At 41.5% G+C, this 17,346-nt stretch overlaps 1 protein-coding gene across 3 annotated transcripts in view; it reads left to right on the top strand.

Moving 5' to 3' along the window:
• The window catches only part of DAAM2 (dishevelled associated activator of morphogenesis 2), a gene marked incomplete at its 5' end in the record, with an annotated part of 120,449 nt that overhangs the window by 19,501 nt on the left and 83,602 nt on the right, over positions 1-17,346 (top strand). For all 3 annotated transcript variants that reach the window (XM_082307852.1, XM_082307850.1, XM_082307851.1), the window contains one exon: positions 3,478-3,567. In XM_082307852.1, coding sequence (XP_082163978.1) covers positions 3,478-3,567 — 90 coding nt within the window. The remainder of the gene's footprint in view (positions 1-3,477; positions 3,568-17,346) is intronic.

The raw sequence follows: 17,346 nt of genomic DNA, 5'->3' as shown, positions 1-17,346 counted from the left end.
AGGCCAGCCTGGCAAATGTCTTTTTAATCTGTGTTTCATGAGAATACTTGCAACTTGAAGTATTTTTAAGAACCAGGAGGCTGAGCTCCATCCATTGTGCAGGGTCATGCTGGCATGAATTGCTGGAACCGAGCCGCCCATCCAAAACATAGAAGAGGAGTTCCTACATTTCTGTTGGGAAATTGGCACAGGTGATGGAGGAGGGTGTTTTCCCCGCTTTGTTCTGACTGACCCTTTTTGCTTGCCCTTTACATTTGCTCCCTGGGCATTCGGTCATGTCGGCTTCCTTAGCCTGGCTCCAACCCCAGTCTTGATGACTGCATTCAGAGTTTGTAGTTCTTCCCCTTTCCTGCCAACCTTTGCAATTCCTTTCTCCTTCAATAGCTGCTTGCTGTCACTGAGCTAACTCTAGGGTCTGAAGTTCTACATACTGACAGATCTGCCTCTGTCGTTGGGTCGGAATGACCTGTTCATGGACCAAATTACCCCTCTGAAATTTATTCTTTCTGTGGTTCCTCCTGCTTCCCTCCAAGGCAGTGTGTTTCCTATGTGCTGTCTGTTAGGACTGTCTGAGTCAGAATAGGAGAATGGTCTGCCTGATCCAAGATCATCTTTCTTAGCTAGATCCAGGGGTTTCCTGTGCAGTCGTGGTGGCCTTCTGATCTTCTATAGAAAGGGGATGGGGATGGAAGAGGTAAGATGATTTGGAGGGTTCCAGAAGTCTCTTGTATTTTACAGGGATTTCTTGGTTCTTCATAGGTTGGGATTTGATTAATGCTCCAGGCAGAGGGGGCCATGTATCCTTCCTCTCCTTTCTTCCTCTCAGTGAAGGAGCACATTGCTGAAGACTAACTTCAGGAAAGGGTGTTGAAGAGCTTGACTGCTGCTTTCTCCACATTCTGGAGAAAGTGTCTCTTTCCCTGCTGAATATTCATGCTTGCTACCTGCCCATCTGACCTGGGGGCATTTTGCCTGCTAAGGAAGACAAACACTAGCTGTTTCAAAAGGAAGGGTAATCCATCCTCCGTGTGCTGTTTTCCAGTCAGGTGTGTTTGGGTCTGCCTCTGGTGATCACGTTTTTGCCTGGAACCCTGAGCAGTTTCCTTGTTACTATGTTATCTGAGCTAATGTGATGACTGCTAATGATCTTCTGGCTTAATCTACCCTCCTGAGTCACAACAAAGTGGGGTGTGGATGCACTTTGTTCCCACTGGATATTCCATCCTTTCAAACTACCTTTCTAGGCTTCTGTCCTGAAAAAAATATCATGCTATCAGGATGCAAAATTACATGGCTGGCAGTTGCATATTCCTATTGCCCCATTGAAGGCAGTGCTCTTTATGTCCCTGATACTGTCAGTGTCCAGGGCAGTGTCTAGAAGCTGCTAAGTGTCAGCATCCAGCCCTCTGGGTGGTTTTAGTCAATAGGAGCGTTCTTTTGATGAAATGGTTGTCTTGAACTATATTGGTTGAGATCATCGTTCAGTTTTGTGCACAGCTTCTGGGAAGAGCTTTTGCTGCTTGTCTGATCTGCCACCAGACTCCAGAAAGAGCAGTATGGGTTAGAAAACCAAGTTAGTTGCTCTTTATTTAAAAAAAAAAAAAAAAAAAAAAAAAAAGGCTAAGATCATTAAGCAGTTCAATAAAACAATCGTAATTTTTCTAAGAATTTAGCTGAGCCCAGCCAGCTCATTTCAGATGTGTATTCTGGCCTCTTTGGTGGTTCTTCCAAACCTGGCATTTCTGATTCCCTGTCTGCCCCTCCTTCCCCTCCCACATGCTTGACCTCCAACAGCATTCCTTCGCTTGTCTTAAGACCTTACATGTCGTTTCACTCTCCCTCTCCCCCCAAGAATGTGATCCTGGCCTGAGCTTTCTAATTGTGTGTAGCAAGGATAAAACTCCTTGCCTCGCTTGGCTGCCCCCTTGTTTGGAAACTCACCCTAAACATTTCCACATGGTTTGCACTCTTTTTGCACAGCTAAAATTTTTTGAGGTTGTTTTGTTTTTTTTTTGCCTTTAAACTTTTTCTTGTTTAAAAAAACCCTCCAGCTTCTTCTACCTTGGGCTGCTGGCACTGACCTCGCCTTGTTACTGTTTGCATTTCTTTTGTACCTTTTTGCAGCTGAAATCTCTATGGGCTTTTAAATCTGTCAGCAGCCGCTACCAGGCTCAGTGTGCAATTTAGCTCACTGTTTTCACAAGTTTCCCAGCCCTGAACGCTTTCCAAATGAGCCATTGTTGGGCTGAGTTAAAGAGGTATTGTCTCTGCTTGGGCTAGGTTAGTGTGGGTGCCAGAATCTGCATGAGCAGCGTTCTTAGAGCTGCAATGTCATCTTGATATTGGACCCCTGGACACTTCCTTCTCCAAACAGTTTCAAATATATAGGAAAAAGAAAACCCTGCCAAAACTGATTCATTGAAATGTTATTGGAAGCTTGTCTTTTTATTGCTGAAACTCTCATTTAGACATCTTTGTCTGTCCCTGCTCATGCAGGCTGCTTGCTATGAAGACCATTCTTGTTTAATTCCCATTAGCACCTGAAACTGGCAGCTGTGTTTGGAGCCCTGTTCTGTTCAGTGCTGAATAAACACAGAGCAAGTAGCAGTCTCTGCTTTGATGATTTTAGAGACACATTGTATGGGAAGAGAGCCTATTGTTATCCGCCTTTTACAGAAGAGAAACTAAAGCTGGGGAATTTGGTGGTGTATCCAGAGGGAGCTTGTGACAGAGTTGGGAGTCAGTTCCAGATCACAGCATTATCCTTCATTTTACAAATGTAAGGTTGGCTAAGCTCTAAAAGGGTGTGTTCCACTGAGCTCACTTTTCTTAACAGAGACTGAATGTGCTGGGCGGTTCAACCTGATGTGCTGCTGTGTGGAGATATGTCCTTTATGTCTGAAACCCTGGTTGTCTTTTGCTGGGGACTGCATGGTTCAGAGGACAAACATCTGGACAAACACTTCAACCTGTAGGTTGCTGTTGACATTGCTGCCACTAGACAACTGTCTCGTGACCTTTGTTTAAAAGATACAGTGATTTCACTGTTCTCCTTCTATGGAAGACCAAGCTGGTACTGCAGGCCAGGAAAAAGGTATATTGAATTTTTAGCCCTTCCCTAAGAGTTGTAAGGAGTGTCTGTGTCACTAAGCCAGTGCCATGAGTTTTTCACTCCATGCCTTTAGTGTGATCTTTCCCATCCTTGACTAATCATTAGTAATGGAAGTTTGACATACATAGGAGTTGTTCAGGCTGCCTCTCTTCACAGATCCCGCTCTGACAGGGAGAACTCGCAGTAGCAAGGTAAAAATTATGAAACCAATAATCTTTGGAGTCTTTGGGAGCCACTAGGTCCTCTGCCTTTTGATTGAAGGCTCGTCAACATACCTGGTCCAGATTCCTCTCAACCTAATAGAAGTTACCAATGCAGCTGTTGACTGTTTTTTTTCTGTTTTGTTCCCCCCCCCTAATCTCCAGGATGAATTGGATCTCACAGACAAGAACAGAGAGGCTATGTTTGCACTCCCTCCAGAGAAGAAATGGCAGATTTACTGCAGCAAAAAGAAGGTACTACTGTTGTCCTGATTGAAGTAGCTCACCGATAAATTCTGTGTGCATGTACATAATTACTGATATACATATAGATTTGAACTATGTGTTTATCTACTGTTTACTCAAGAACATGATTAAGTGATGTAAGGATTTTTATCAGCATGAATATGGCACAGCTTTCTTCTAATTAGTGTATGCATGTGTGATTTCTGAAGAAAATGTTAACAAGTTAAAATCATGTGTTGTCCCATTTTGAATCTTTTACATGTTTGGTTTGGGTTTGTTTTTTTTTTTCTTTGAGATGGAAGAAAAGCTATCATGGAAATGTTTTAAGGAATTTTTAAAAACTTTTGTAGGTTGCTTAGAATAGAAACTGTATTACTGAAATTTTTCAGTATGTCTTCAAATATCTGTAAAGTACATAATAGTAGTGATGTCTTAAAACTTGGTAGTTCAAAGTCTTCCAGAACTTTTAGGAAATGCTCCATAATGCACTGGAAAGTGAAGAAGACCTGCTCCTATCAATTTCTATGTAACGCTTCTTTCACGGTCTTCAAATTTCTGACAAACCGGTGAGGGGGGCAGTAAATCAGAGGCTGATGTATCACGCTGGGTATTTTGTCACTGGCAGAATGATGCCCAAGTGAATTGACAAGTTGTATCACTGTTGTGAAACTTGTAAAAGAGGAATTCCTGCAGGAGTGGCGTGGTGGAAAAGTTTTGCTGCTCTAGGAAGGAAACAGACAGTCAGAAACAAAGACAGCCCCAATAGCATGTATGCATTAACAATAAATTTTAGGGAAGAAAGGTGTGGTGAGTTTGTTGGTTAGTTTTATTTCCCAAATGTGCAAGTCATGCTCTGAGAGCATCAGTCTTTACATGTAAGTTCGCATAACAGAAGCTGAAAGAGGAGGTTTAGATTTCAATACTGAAGATGGCAGATTGAAACCCTGATGATGGTCCTTCTGAGGTCGTGTTTGCTCTCTTCCTTTCCTCAGGGGGGGGAAAAAAGAAATTAGCTTTCTTTACAATGCAATTAAAGAAAACTTCAGTCAAACCAATCAGATGGGTGCTTTGCATGTGTGTTGCTTTTGGTTGAAATGCATCACACAGGGAAGTTAATAACAACAAATTAGTTACAGTGCCTCTGAGCTAGCAATAGTTCAGGAAGTGCGTAAGAGCAGTCTAGGCTCAGTTGTCTTTGGTGCTCTCTCCATTCTTCTTCCTGCTGGTACACACAGCTTGCAAGTGGAGGGAAGGTGCAGGCTGCTGTGATTAATGTCTGCTTTACATTTTTGCTGGCTGACTCAGCTGGCTTTTTCAGCCCTGGTGGGAGAGGATCTATTTGTAGCCGTCTTAGAGAACCACACATTCCACCTCCCGGACCAGTCAGCCTTGGCAGGAAGATTCAGGCTTTAATGTATTTAATACGTTGGTTGGATTCACTACATTACACTTTTTTTTTTTTTTTTTTTTTTTTTTAAATGCAGTGGATTTGATATAAGAATCTTGAAGACCTCCAGAGTTAAAGGAGCTGCATACTGGAAAATCTTTATAATGCATTTAAAGTGCAACCTCACTTAGCTGAACTCTAGCTATCCAAAATGATGTGCTAACTGAAACAGAATGCTGTTGCCAGATGTCTATTCATTACATCGTAGATACTTTCAATTACTTGAAACCTTAACTGTCCAATGTTATTCATTGTTTCCCTCACAGACAGTCAGATGATCAGTGATGACATCTCTCTCTCTCTCTCTAGCCTCCTACCTAATCCACCTATCATCATTGTTTTACAGTGACAGAGAAGCTTGTTGCAGGCTTCCCTTTAGAGGAAAGCTGTCTTTTCCCTGAAGAATTTGTAATCTAATTTTAGCCACAAAGGGCCCAGTTCCTCACTTGGCAGAACTCTGTCAGCCATCCAGGACAAGCCCCTCAAGAGCTCTGTCTTGCTGATGTTGGGGTCTTCGTAACGTGGCGAGTGAAAACACTATGAACTGGAAGGGTCAAGAAGTGCAGGTTGAGGCAACTGTTTGCAATCATTAATCTCAGGTGCCTTTTCTAGTCTAAAAGTAACAGAAGGTCAGAGCTTCCTGATTTGCTCCAAAGGTGGTGAGATTAGTGGACTGTCTTAAGTAAACAAATGTCACTTGCAAAAATGAAGATCAGTCATTGTCCATTTATCTTGGCAGTTCAGCTTCGGATATAATCTCCTACAGTACTTATTCTCAATGTGGTGGCAGAAAGTCACTATGGTATCAAAAAACTCGTTCCACCTGTTTCTGATACCAAGCCTTACTGCAGAAATGGGGGAAGACATTATGTCTGTGCATTTAAAGTTATATGCCAGGGGCACAGCTTGCCAGTCAATGTTCCATGGTACTGAAAGGAGATTCAGTTCTGCATTGAAATTTCATGATTGTGGGTGATATCTACAGAGGAGCGTTCGCACAGTATTATACAGCCATGCTTGCTTTGGTCACTTTTGGCCATTCTAGGTTCATATCCAAAACCATTAGTACTAAAAACTGTTGTGAATAGGTGATTTAGATCGCTTAAAGAACCACTGTCAAAGGTACTAGCAAAAGTGGTTTTAATATGATGTTGTAAAAGTGCACTTTAACAAAGTTCGATGGCAAGGTTTGCTCTATTACTGAATGGCGCAACCATTTGAACAATGATTCAAAACTACCAAGTCACAAATCAAAGTTACCATACTACAAGGTTATGCACAATACTGGTCGCTTACCAAAGATCTGCTGTTGGTAAAAGGTCTCTCTGCCAGATGGCAGCATGTGATCCTTCAGTTCAAGTATTGACCCCAACCCCAGTAAAAATTGGGAGGCTACAGTACACATACTTTGCAGCTCAGAAATCACCAATGTCCTACAGTACCCAGTTTTTGCTGCAGCATGAACTGGAATTTCTGAAGTGATAGCAGGTTTGGACAAATGGCACATTATTTCAAGAACCCACTCCCCATAAAAACAAATCACCAATGATTTGATCTAAAGGAGTAGCTTCAGCTAGCAGCTATAGTGAATGCTTCACTCTCATTTGTGGAGTAGCTATTTGCAAGGAATAAAAGCTGCTCTGTTGGAAAACATTAATATGTTCTCAGTCTCACCTGTCCTTTACCTTGCCATTAATCAGCACAGAGCGGACAACGAGAGATGCAGTTGTCTTAATTTGCACCAGAAGAATCATTAATCAGTCACCACTGATGACACCCTGGCCGTCTACCCAAAAAAACAATACTACATGTTTTAGATTGCCTCTTTCTCTGTAGTATGAACTTCCCTGATACCGTATTGAGTTATAAGTAAAGCCATAAGTAAAGCCATATGTAGACAGAATGCAAATGATGACATCCTCCCCCAGTTCAGGTACTTTATTCTGGTTTTGTTTAGGATAATCTTCATGTCTCACCATCAGCTGAAATTTAGATTTACATAAAACATATAATCCGCTTCTGTAATTCCTTCCTGTAAAATTATCTCTAGATTTCCTAATAGTTATATGTTTTGCAGGAGTTAGATCAAGCACTAGACCATGCTTTCAGATGTATTTATTTGTAAATGGTAAAATTTCTGATATCAAGGTTTAGAAAACTGCTGTTATTCAGTGCTGTTTTACCAGGAGCGGGTACTAAAGTACATAATCTCATTAAATACTGATCAGATAATGATGTGGAAAGAAAAAGTTGTCAGCTCAATTATTTCACCTGTAAATGAGCTTATATTGGAATCCCAAAAAGGGCAGAAAATTGCACTGCTTCGGCACACGTTGCTTTGGATGCAGTCTGCGTTTCTAAGAATGAGGCCTCATTGTGCAGGCAATAGCTTATTGCCTTCTGTACAATCCTACAAGCTCTTAGACTTATTACTATTGGAAAGCAAGTCAAGTTGTTTTCTTTTTATGGCCTTTCCTGCCTCCAGAGACTAATTTGTAAGCCTTCAGTTGAGCAGATTTTAGTAGGAAGCACACACATTTTGCAGAGTTAAAGAAGTTAGGGTTTTTTTACTTCTGTGTTTCTTCGAGGGAAAAATTGGTAGCAAATCTCTCCAAAGTACAGTCGAACTGGACTAGCTGTATCATACAGCTTCTCTCCAAACAAACAAACAAAGAAACCCAACAAAAATCTCAATCCTAATAACTATGTTGAACTCTCCTAGATATTTTGGGGTTTATACTCTTCTGATTTTAGTTGTACCCTAGAATAGCTGCTTTGAGTTGATTGTGCTTTACCTACTCAAGTGAGATTAGTCAAACGTAAGTAGAGAAGCAATAATCAGCACACTGCAGCTTTCCGGAAAGAGGCATTTATGGCATCTGAAAAAAGGGTGCATGCTTATAATCCTTAAATTGATTATACTTTTTCTATTATGGGAAACCGATCTAAAGAAAGGCTTCTCCACAATAGCAAAATAGGCTTTAAAAATTCTGAGGAAAATTTATCAGAGCCATACGTTGTAACAGCCAATATGCAGAAAAGAGAATTTCCTTATGATTCCATCTCCTGCAATTATTTTTTTTTAATATCTGTCAATTATATTTTTCATCTACCTGATGAATAAAGAAACTAGTAAACTGAATATGAGAATAGGAGTCAGGAAACTTCTTCATTCTAAAAGTCTTTGATCTAAATTGTTGTATAATTTCAAAGAACTTGTCATTATTATGTTTATATATAAATGCATTTTTCTCTACCTGAAAGAAAGAGTAGTAAAGTTAGGAGACTTTGTGGCAATGTTCTGGCCATGCCATACTCTCACACCTTTTCCCTGCACTGCATACACGTCTTGGCTGCATACAACATCCCCTTCCCCCCCCCCCTTCCCCCCCCCTTCCCCCCCCCCTTCCCCCCCCCCTTCCCCCCCCCTCCCCCCCCCTCCCCCCCCTTTCCCCCCCCCTCCCCCCCCCTCCCCCCCCCTTTCCCCCCCCCCTTTCCCCCCCCCCTTTCCCCCCCCCCCTTTCCCCCCCCCCCCTTTCCCCCCCCCTTTCCCCCCCCCTTTCCCCCCCCCTTTCCCCCCCCCCTTTCCCCCCCCCTTTCCCCCCCCCTTTCCCCCCCCCTTTCCCCCCCCCCTTTCCCCCCCCCTTTCCCCCCCCCTTCCCCCCCCCCTTCCCCCCCCTTCCCCCCCCCCTTCCCCCCCCCCTTCCCCCCCCCTTCCCCCCCCCCCTTTCCCCCCCCCCTTTCCCCCCGATACAGTCTTAAAAATCTGAATACATTTGCAGTTTAAAACACTGTTCATTCTTTTTCCTTGCCGCACCTGTCTGTCTTCTAAGGTATTCTTGTAGGAATGGATTTTGTAGTGAAGTCTCCAGACTTGGGAGAGCTCACCGCAAGAAGCAGGAAGGGTAGAGTGGAAGGCAGTTTTGTGCCTTACACAGTCACTAAGGAGTCCAAGTCCCTTGGACTGAGGTCACAGATCAGTGCTGAAGTCAGTGAAGCTGCAGTCCAGGTGCAGAGTGCCCCAGATGCCCTTCTAGAGAAGGTTTACACCTCTCCCACAAAGCAGCAGTAAATACTGCTGCATCACCTTAGGTTCAGTTCTCTTTTCCTAACGTGAGGGCTGCATCCAGCCCTACATTAGGCTTCAGCATGCCCTGGGGATTCCTAGCCATAGTCAGACTTTAACTTTTAGTAGTTTTACTGCAGTCTTTTTATGCCATTCACAGCTCAATTTTACAAACTCCCACTTTGGTCCCATGCTGGCTGTCTAACATTAATGAAGATAATGTCTACATGTCAGGTTTTGTTCTTTTTTCTTTCTTTGAGAGTTTCTCTTTGAGCTTTGCCCTTGAGGTTTGCATTGTCAGCAGAATGTCGCTATAAAAAGTATAGTTTGATATTGTGCAGCTGGATATAGAGTAAGATACTTCTGTCCTCCACCCCCATGCCCTTGCCTGCCTTCAGACTCCTGCAGAGCTCTAAGCAAAATTTCCAATCCAAAACCAGGCTGTATTACTGCTATAAACCCTGCTTGAAATCCAGCTACAGTTCCAGCTTCCAGAGAATGCAATTCACCCTATACCTTCGATTCATCATCCTGTTAAAACTTTGAATATAAAAATTAATTCATATGTATAATATAAATTCATATATATATATGTGCGTATATATAAAAATACGTGAAATTTGCTGGAGGAATCTAAGCTGCTTTTGCAGCTTTTGATATAATTACCTTAGCCTACCAGGGATGAAGCAGAAGATGGATGCAAATATAAAACCTGGAGTCCTCCTTGCCTTTGGGGAAAGCTTTCTGAAGTGAGTGAAAGTTCCTGCACTTACTGTTTGTTCTTGGGTTGCTCTGTTCTGTGTTTTTGCACTGTAAAGTGTAGTTTCAGCTTGGTTAAGATGGAGAGGCAGTTATTTCTCAACTAAAGTGAACTGGTAAGGCTTTTCTTCCAAAACCCTGAGGTCTTTTCTGTGCATTTAAGGCTTCATATGGAGGCTTTAAGAGCAGGAAGCTGCATATCTGTTGTATTTAGATAGGAGTTCTGCAATCCTGGCTGTAGGAAAGTGTTCATTTCTTCAGGTCCCTACTTTAAAGTAGGAGATATTCGGAGGAAGATAGATATTCCCTAAAGAAGAGAGAAAATGAATCTTCATCTGGTCTCATTTAGTGATACAATATACCAGATGAAGATCACACCATTGTGTTGTCTGAGTGTGGGTTTTTGGTTTTGTATTGTCTGATCCGAGCTATGAAATCCCTTTGGGGTTCATCCTTTCTGCATGAAGAGTGCCAAGCACGTGGTTGTCTCATAATAAATGAAGTGGGTGGTTTGAAGTTGTATTGTTTTCAATTCTATCTTCTTGCAGTATTTTTTCCTCTTTGAAATACTCTTAGAGTCTGTTATTGATTTGGGATATTAAACTGTTTTGGTTATGGATTTATAGCTGTAAGGAGCATTTAATATGTCCCTTATAAGTTCCTTTCTTTAGAGTTGTTATTCCACGCGCTGTATCTGGGAGCAGCAGACATGAACACACAAGATGATTTGCTGCAGTATTGGAGAAGCCATTTGTAAGGAATCCCAGTTTGACGAGGCTTGGATGTGACTTCATGAGAGTTTTTCTCCCAGCTTTGCATGAAGTGTTTAGGAGTGTGGGTGGGTGCTTCTATTCTCTCTTCCCCTGGGAAGTCTGAAAAACGCACAGTAACCCTCAAGCACATGTGATAGCCTAAAAGCAAAAACAGTGGGTAGACAGTAGAAGGCTGAAGAAGCTGTGTGGGACTTAGCGCAAGTGTGTTGCTGACTAAATGACGAGGATGTCTGATGACCACAGGGCAAAGCCCACCCTGTTCATCGGAGCTGGAGAATTAGACTTTACCTGAAGTCTTTGGTGCATCAGAAAATTGTTTCTCTTCCTACCAGTTCATTAGAAGTTTGTGGCAGGAGTTCAGCTCTTCATTCAACATTTTAATTTAACTCAGTATTCAAACCTTGACAATGACCTGAACGACTTGGTCTAACTTTGAAATTAGCTCTGCTTTGAGCAGGTCCCTTCTGCCCGACGCCCCTTCCATCCTAAATTGTTCTGTGATTCTTTAAACTGACGATAAATCAAACTAGGAAAGCAGCTGTATGGCCCTATAAAGAAAGAGGGCAACGGTAAGGCTCTGTGCAGCCTACTGCCTTCTGTGTTATTGCTATGAGACCAACTCCTTGAAATAGGCTGTAGCAGAAGATGTTATTTGGTTCCCTCCCAGTACCTGGGATCTATGGTTGCTTTTGGTCTGAGTGACTGCATGACTTCCTTAGCTCAGGAGACCACTGGTGAAACAGTCTGAAATGTGGATTTTCTCAAATGAATTCTCTGAAAATAGACTTGCTTTCAGTTAGCCTATGGCTCAGTGGAAATCTCATAACACTGGTAAGTCACAGTGGGAGGATGTTGCCCTTTGTAAACCGCGGCATTCCTTCAGCTGGATGTTTGGAAAATGCCAGCAATTGTGGAGTTAACTTGCTTTTTTCCCACCACCATCTGTTCCTTTTTCTGTTAACAGAATGACTTCATGCTCAGATGTTTGGGATGATTTGTTAGCTTGATGCTGACGTTGGGTCATTCCGGTATCTTTAGGTATATAAGACAGGCACAGGGCTTCAAAAGTTACTGTTCTAAATGCAAGTAGGCTTTAGAGCAGTAAATTCAGAAACTCTGGCCTATGACAAACACAGGACATAATGGGAAACAACAAAACGCAGCAAGAGTGTCACTAATGCAGCAAATGCACACATTTCCTGATTAGTGGTGTGCTTGGGTCTTTTCACTGTGAAAGAGCTGTTTGATTAATGGCACCTGTTAATGTGTATTGCAGGCTGAAGTAGTAACTCCCAAATTTGGGCAACGTGGTTAATACAGTATAAAATTAAAGCCTAAAATGATATACATTTCCTTCTACATCATTTAATGCACAGAATGTGTTCTCGCTGGAAGAATAAAACTTGAGATTCATATAAGACACCATCTCATTCTTTTACAGTTCCATATAATGAATTTAAGCTTTTTTCTTATCTCACATAAGTATAAATTTGTTGATGTTGACCTCATTATACCTTGTGTAGGTCAGCATACCTGAGAAGAAATATTGGCCATTTTGCAAGGTTTATCATTAAGTTCCTGTAATTGTGTCTTGATGTTTTTTTCCTTGATATTTTCCTTTCTATAGCAAGTGGCTACTTTGAGAAACGATATAGTAGGCTTAATGATGTGAGAGACTCCTCTTAAAAATATGTTTTATTTTCTTGGAGTCACTCTTGTAGTAGTTTAAAGGATGAATTTGGTGTCAAGGAGGCAAAAATGCTTGCACAGTTCAGCTGATATACCATTATTACAGCTTGGAATTGTGATACCTAAAAGACCACATTGTAGCAGACATAGGAGGAGATAAAAAGCTTCTCCAAATCGTTCGTTTTACTTGGTTTCTGTTTTCCATGCTGCAATGCTAAAAGTTACAGACTCATTTATTTATCCTGGTATAAGAGGTTATTTTGGGTCAGAGCCCTAAAATTATATATTTATTTATGTATAATTGAAAAGTCTTCTCTTCCCCACCCCCCCATGGGAACAGCAAGGAATATTTTTAGTTTCTTCGTCCCTCTCCCTCTCTATCTCCAACAAGAGATGTTGGCTGTTGCTTAGAAAATGACCTCCCAGCTCTTTTGTTCAGACTGCTGAAGACATAAACTCCATGAACTTGCCATGGTATTTGCTATAGATATTCTGAGTATGTAGAATCTGGGTGTCCATCTTGCAGTTCTGCATTTTTCAGGTGTGCTACTAGTGCCCCAGTTGGAGTTAGCACTCAACACTTCTCAAAAATCAGGCCCAAAATAGTCCTGAGTTTATACAGTGATAGTTGGAAAATTGTCATCATCATGCCTAATGCTGTGTTTTGCATTTGGCTTGCATTCTGTGGGAGTTTGGGAGAGCTCAGTGGGAGCAGATTTGACCCTACTGTGGAAAAAAAAAGGGGGGGGGGGAGGAAGAGAGGGAAAAAAAAGAAAACATTTATCCAGCTGTCATCCTACTAAGATGATATAATTTGCTGTACTTAAGAACAAAAATAAAGCAATCCAATTCTGCTGTATGGGAAATACGTGTAAATGCTGATTGTGTGATTTAGTTGCTGCCACTGGATTATGTTCTGTCCTTGTCTGTCCTCTTGCAAAAGTTCCGCGTCTCCACAATCCAAGTATGAGTCAGTCCTGCTGATGGTATGCAATAATAATAATAATATATACTGTGTACAATGCAGTTCTCACCGTTCAGATTAGTCTCAGGTAGATAAGCAAGAGCAAGGAATATGTAAATAACTAGCATATTTCTCTAGCGTGTGAGAAGCAGATTTGGCACAGACCAGGGCTCGCTCTTCTCTGCATTCCGAATTTCACTGAATGCTCACCAACCTTTCAAAAGCCAATGAATACGGAGCAGGAAGAGTTGCTTATTCCTTATCTTTCCAGTGAAAAGTTTAGAAACAGGCACAGTAAAGAATTGTTGCCAGGATCTAGTGGCAGCCATGAGGAGAAAGGAAGAAATTTCCATCTACTCTTCTGGAGAATTGTTTTGTTTTCATTCAGTCAGATGTGACAGTTTCAGCTAGGCACCTGAATTGAGGTGAAAATCACATTGTCTTCCATGATATTCAGCCATCTCTTGAAAAGCACCTGTCAACCAAACATTTTGCAGATGTAATAGGCAAGAGAAATGAAGGCTGGGAGAAAGGAAACGGTTTTACCTGAGTTTATGGAAAGGGGAGACATAGATAAAGCAACCAAATGATACACTCAAATATTGGGTTATCAACTTAAAAGCCATAGGTCTCTGAGTCTGAATTTATCCCTTTGTTCACTCATCCAACAGCTCCTAACTTTACTGGTTTTTCAATAGTGACTGGGGTTAAAGGAGGGAGACAAACAGCAAGTACGTGGCCGCTCTCACCATCTAACTGTCATCCCTCTTAGTAAACAGGCAGAAGTGAACTGGAGCAAGCAGCAGTGTCGCTGGAAAAACAGACAGTGGACAAGTTGTCCACATTCTCCACAGCATTGGGACAGTGAAGAGAAACCTTTTAGAGTTTGGCATTAACAAATTCTGTGCATGCTCCTAGAGGGACTTGTCCTAGGTAGCTGTGCTGGCCCTAGGTAGGTGTATCCTACGTAGTTGTGTCTTTGAGCACAGTTAGTGACATTTCATTCCCATCATCAAGCAACATGCAGGGTGATTGCCATGAATGGTAGGTGACTTCATTTTATTTAGAAAAGATTGTAAGTGGTTTCTTGCTGGAGATAAACAGAGTAGGACAAAAAGATAAACTTTCAGTGCAAGCATGTGGCAGACAGGAGGCTCAGTTACGCAGGCTGGGCTCTTTTGTGGCTTTTCGCATTGCCTAAAGAATGCCAGGAGGAGGAGGAAAGGAAGTGAGGAAGGAGATGGTCCAAATGACATAAATACTAGCTGGGTAGGGATACAGTTGAAAACAGTGTTGTTGGAAAGGGAACAAGGTAAGCTGGATGGGTGAGAAAAAAGTCCCTTTCTGTATCCACAGCATGTTGACTGTAGGCTGATCAGGGTTAATGCCAGAATGGAAATGTACAAACAATACTTTTGCATAACTCAGAGTAAAAAGGAGTAGGACAATGCAGAGCTTGGATGTTAATGAAACAATAGAGTATGTCCCGCTGCTGCTGCTTAGGATTTCTTGGGATAGTGACTGATTGTTGGCTTCACCTGCCAGAGGAATCGCTCCAGAACCTTGACCCTGACCTCGAGCTTGCCACAGGTTTGTGGGGACAGAACTGTGGTTCGGGAGTACAGTCTAGGTCCACAGCCACGCACCTGGAGAACAGGTTGTGTCCATGAGAAACACTTTGTCTTCTCCTGAAGACCCCCTGAGTAGAATGATCATGAACTGATCTCCTGACTAGTAGGATCCTCCATAGTGGACATTTCCCTTCACCTCCAAAAGAAGTATACAGAATGGGCTGAGGGAAGGTAGACTCCTGAGAACTTCTTTATTGGAAGTGCAGGGAATTCGTGAATTGCCTTATTTGGCAGCTTATTATTTAGGTTATACACTTATCAACTGCAAAATCTTAGTTGATTGGTTTGGGGCTTGTGAAAAGTAGAGCATATAAGAGGTTTTAAACATGAGTATGGACTTCAGCTAATAGGACAGAATGATCTTTAGGCAGCAACAGAGTCAGGAGAACATATCCAACAAGAGCTCAACTTCCATGACAAAGGTAAAATGTTCAGCGGAGAAACAATGCCTAATACCAGGAGACTTCAGTTTGGCAAGTAATCTTTGTCCTGAGGGCTGAAGGTGCTGGATAATTCAGTGTGGCCTCAACTGTGCATTTAAGTAGTTCTATAAACATAGGGACAAGTTGTCCTCTTGGTCACTGCACTATACCCATAAATCAATGCCTGGTGATGGTAGGATCCCCATCCTACAGCAGGGCTAAATATGTTCGAAGAGGGACAAGCACACTTGTACAATGTCTAAATGATAAGAGGAGGCTGATGCAGTCAGTGCTGGCAGCAAGCTTACATCTGTCTGTGTTGAGGAGAATGATAAAAAGCCAACAGAAGAGGAAAGAGAAGAGGAGAAAGATTCTTAAAACTAAAAGTGTCCTATGAACCCTGCTATAATTTAAAGTTCCTTAAAATGGGGTTTTCTCCATCAGTGATCTATAGTAAGTCTTGTGCCAGACATAGTTATTGTAAAACTTAATCTTGGTTTAAACACTACAATTATACAGTTCATTGAAATCATCAGTTGAGACTTCTGACTTTTCAGAAAAAAATTAATTCTTACCTTCAGCTCATAACACTGCACCAACAACCTTTCCGCCTGCCAGGTATGGCATTCCAGTCCATTTTCAGTGTGACACTGTGTATCTGTGTCTGTATGCAATGGATCTGGCATGTTTTCTGGAAGATGAGAAATAAAAGCATGGCCTTCATCTCCATTAGACTGATACCAATTAAGAGTAATTTATTTGAAGTGGTTTCATGTGTTAGATGAGGTTGGAAATGACACATCGTGTGTATACAATGTACAACTTCTAGAGTTGCTATATCTATGGGTGCTTGCAAAGCAAAAAAGGTGATGGATGGAATAAGCAGTTCAAAACAAAGCATATATTTAATTTTATTGGAAAGTTTTTAAGTCTGTGGTAGGGTCCATTTTAATTTCTAAAGGCTGGTGAATTTCAGCAGCATTGAAGCTTATCTCAGTGTTATAAAAAGATTTCTAAGAAGGAATCCTCATCCTTCATAAATGTATCCCTTTTTCACTTTTATGCTTTTAGGCTTCATTATATTTTGTGGCAGTGAGTTCCACAGTTTGGCAGTATAAGGCATTTTGTGATAGAAATAATACTATGAAGCCTTTGATTCTTCCTTTGAAAGGCTGGTTAGTAACCAGCATCAGAAGTTGTTATTAGGTTCATCAAGTTACTGGCAGCTGGACAGATATCAGTCTAAATGAAGCAAAAAAAATTAAAAAAAAAAACAAACAAACAACAAACAACAAAAAAAAAAAAAAAAAGAAAAAAAAAGAAAAAAAAAAAACAACTATGGTCTGTTAGGTAAAATATTCCTGTGTCATAATCCAGAGAACTGGAAGCATGTATGGCTATACCTGACCTTTATGAGAGGCAATTAGAACTCCTCAGTTGCATGCTCCAGCTGGTAATTAATGAATATTCCCTTTTAATAAGTTATACATTAGACTGCTTTTGTGGCAGAAGGATTATTATCTGCACATCAATAGCTTAATTCCAGGGAGACAAGTAATGTTTGTTTTTCTCACTCTGGATAAATTGTGCTTAAAAGGCTTGGATGTAGCTCCCTCCCCCAAACCCTGAGAATATTTGTGTAAATGCTAGTCACGGAGTCTGAGAAATGGAGCGGTGACCACATCTGTCTAGTGAATGGCTCAGTCCTATGGTCTGTCCTGTTTCAAAATTAGCATCTCTTGGGACATGGTTGGCTTTTTGGAGGCATGAACTGTCTGAAAAGTTTAGATCCATTTTAGCTCCACTGCTGAATTAGTATTTCATACCACAGCAGATCAAACACATTTTCTGTCTTTTAATGAAAGTGCTTTTTATTTATGCAACTTTGGCTGCTGTGAACGGAGACATAGCCAATAGGATGGACAGTCTGTTAATGAACACGTAAATGTGTCTTTGAAAGCTGAACTTGTCCTTAAAGTGAAGAAAAGTCAGTAGTCAGTCATGGAAAAAAGGGAGAACAGTGATGAGAGTGCAGTA

The sequence above is a fragment of the Platalea leucorodia genome, assembly GCF_965183815.1.
Source record: "Platalea leucorodia genome assembly, chromosome: 3".
Lineage (NCBI taxonomy): Eukaryota > Metazoa > Chordata > Aves > Pelecaniformes > Threskiornithidae > Platalea > Platalea leucorodia.
Note: the sequence above shows the minus strand (reverse complement) of the source record. Positions and strands in the feature narration are given on the sequence as shown.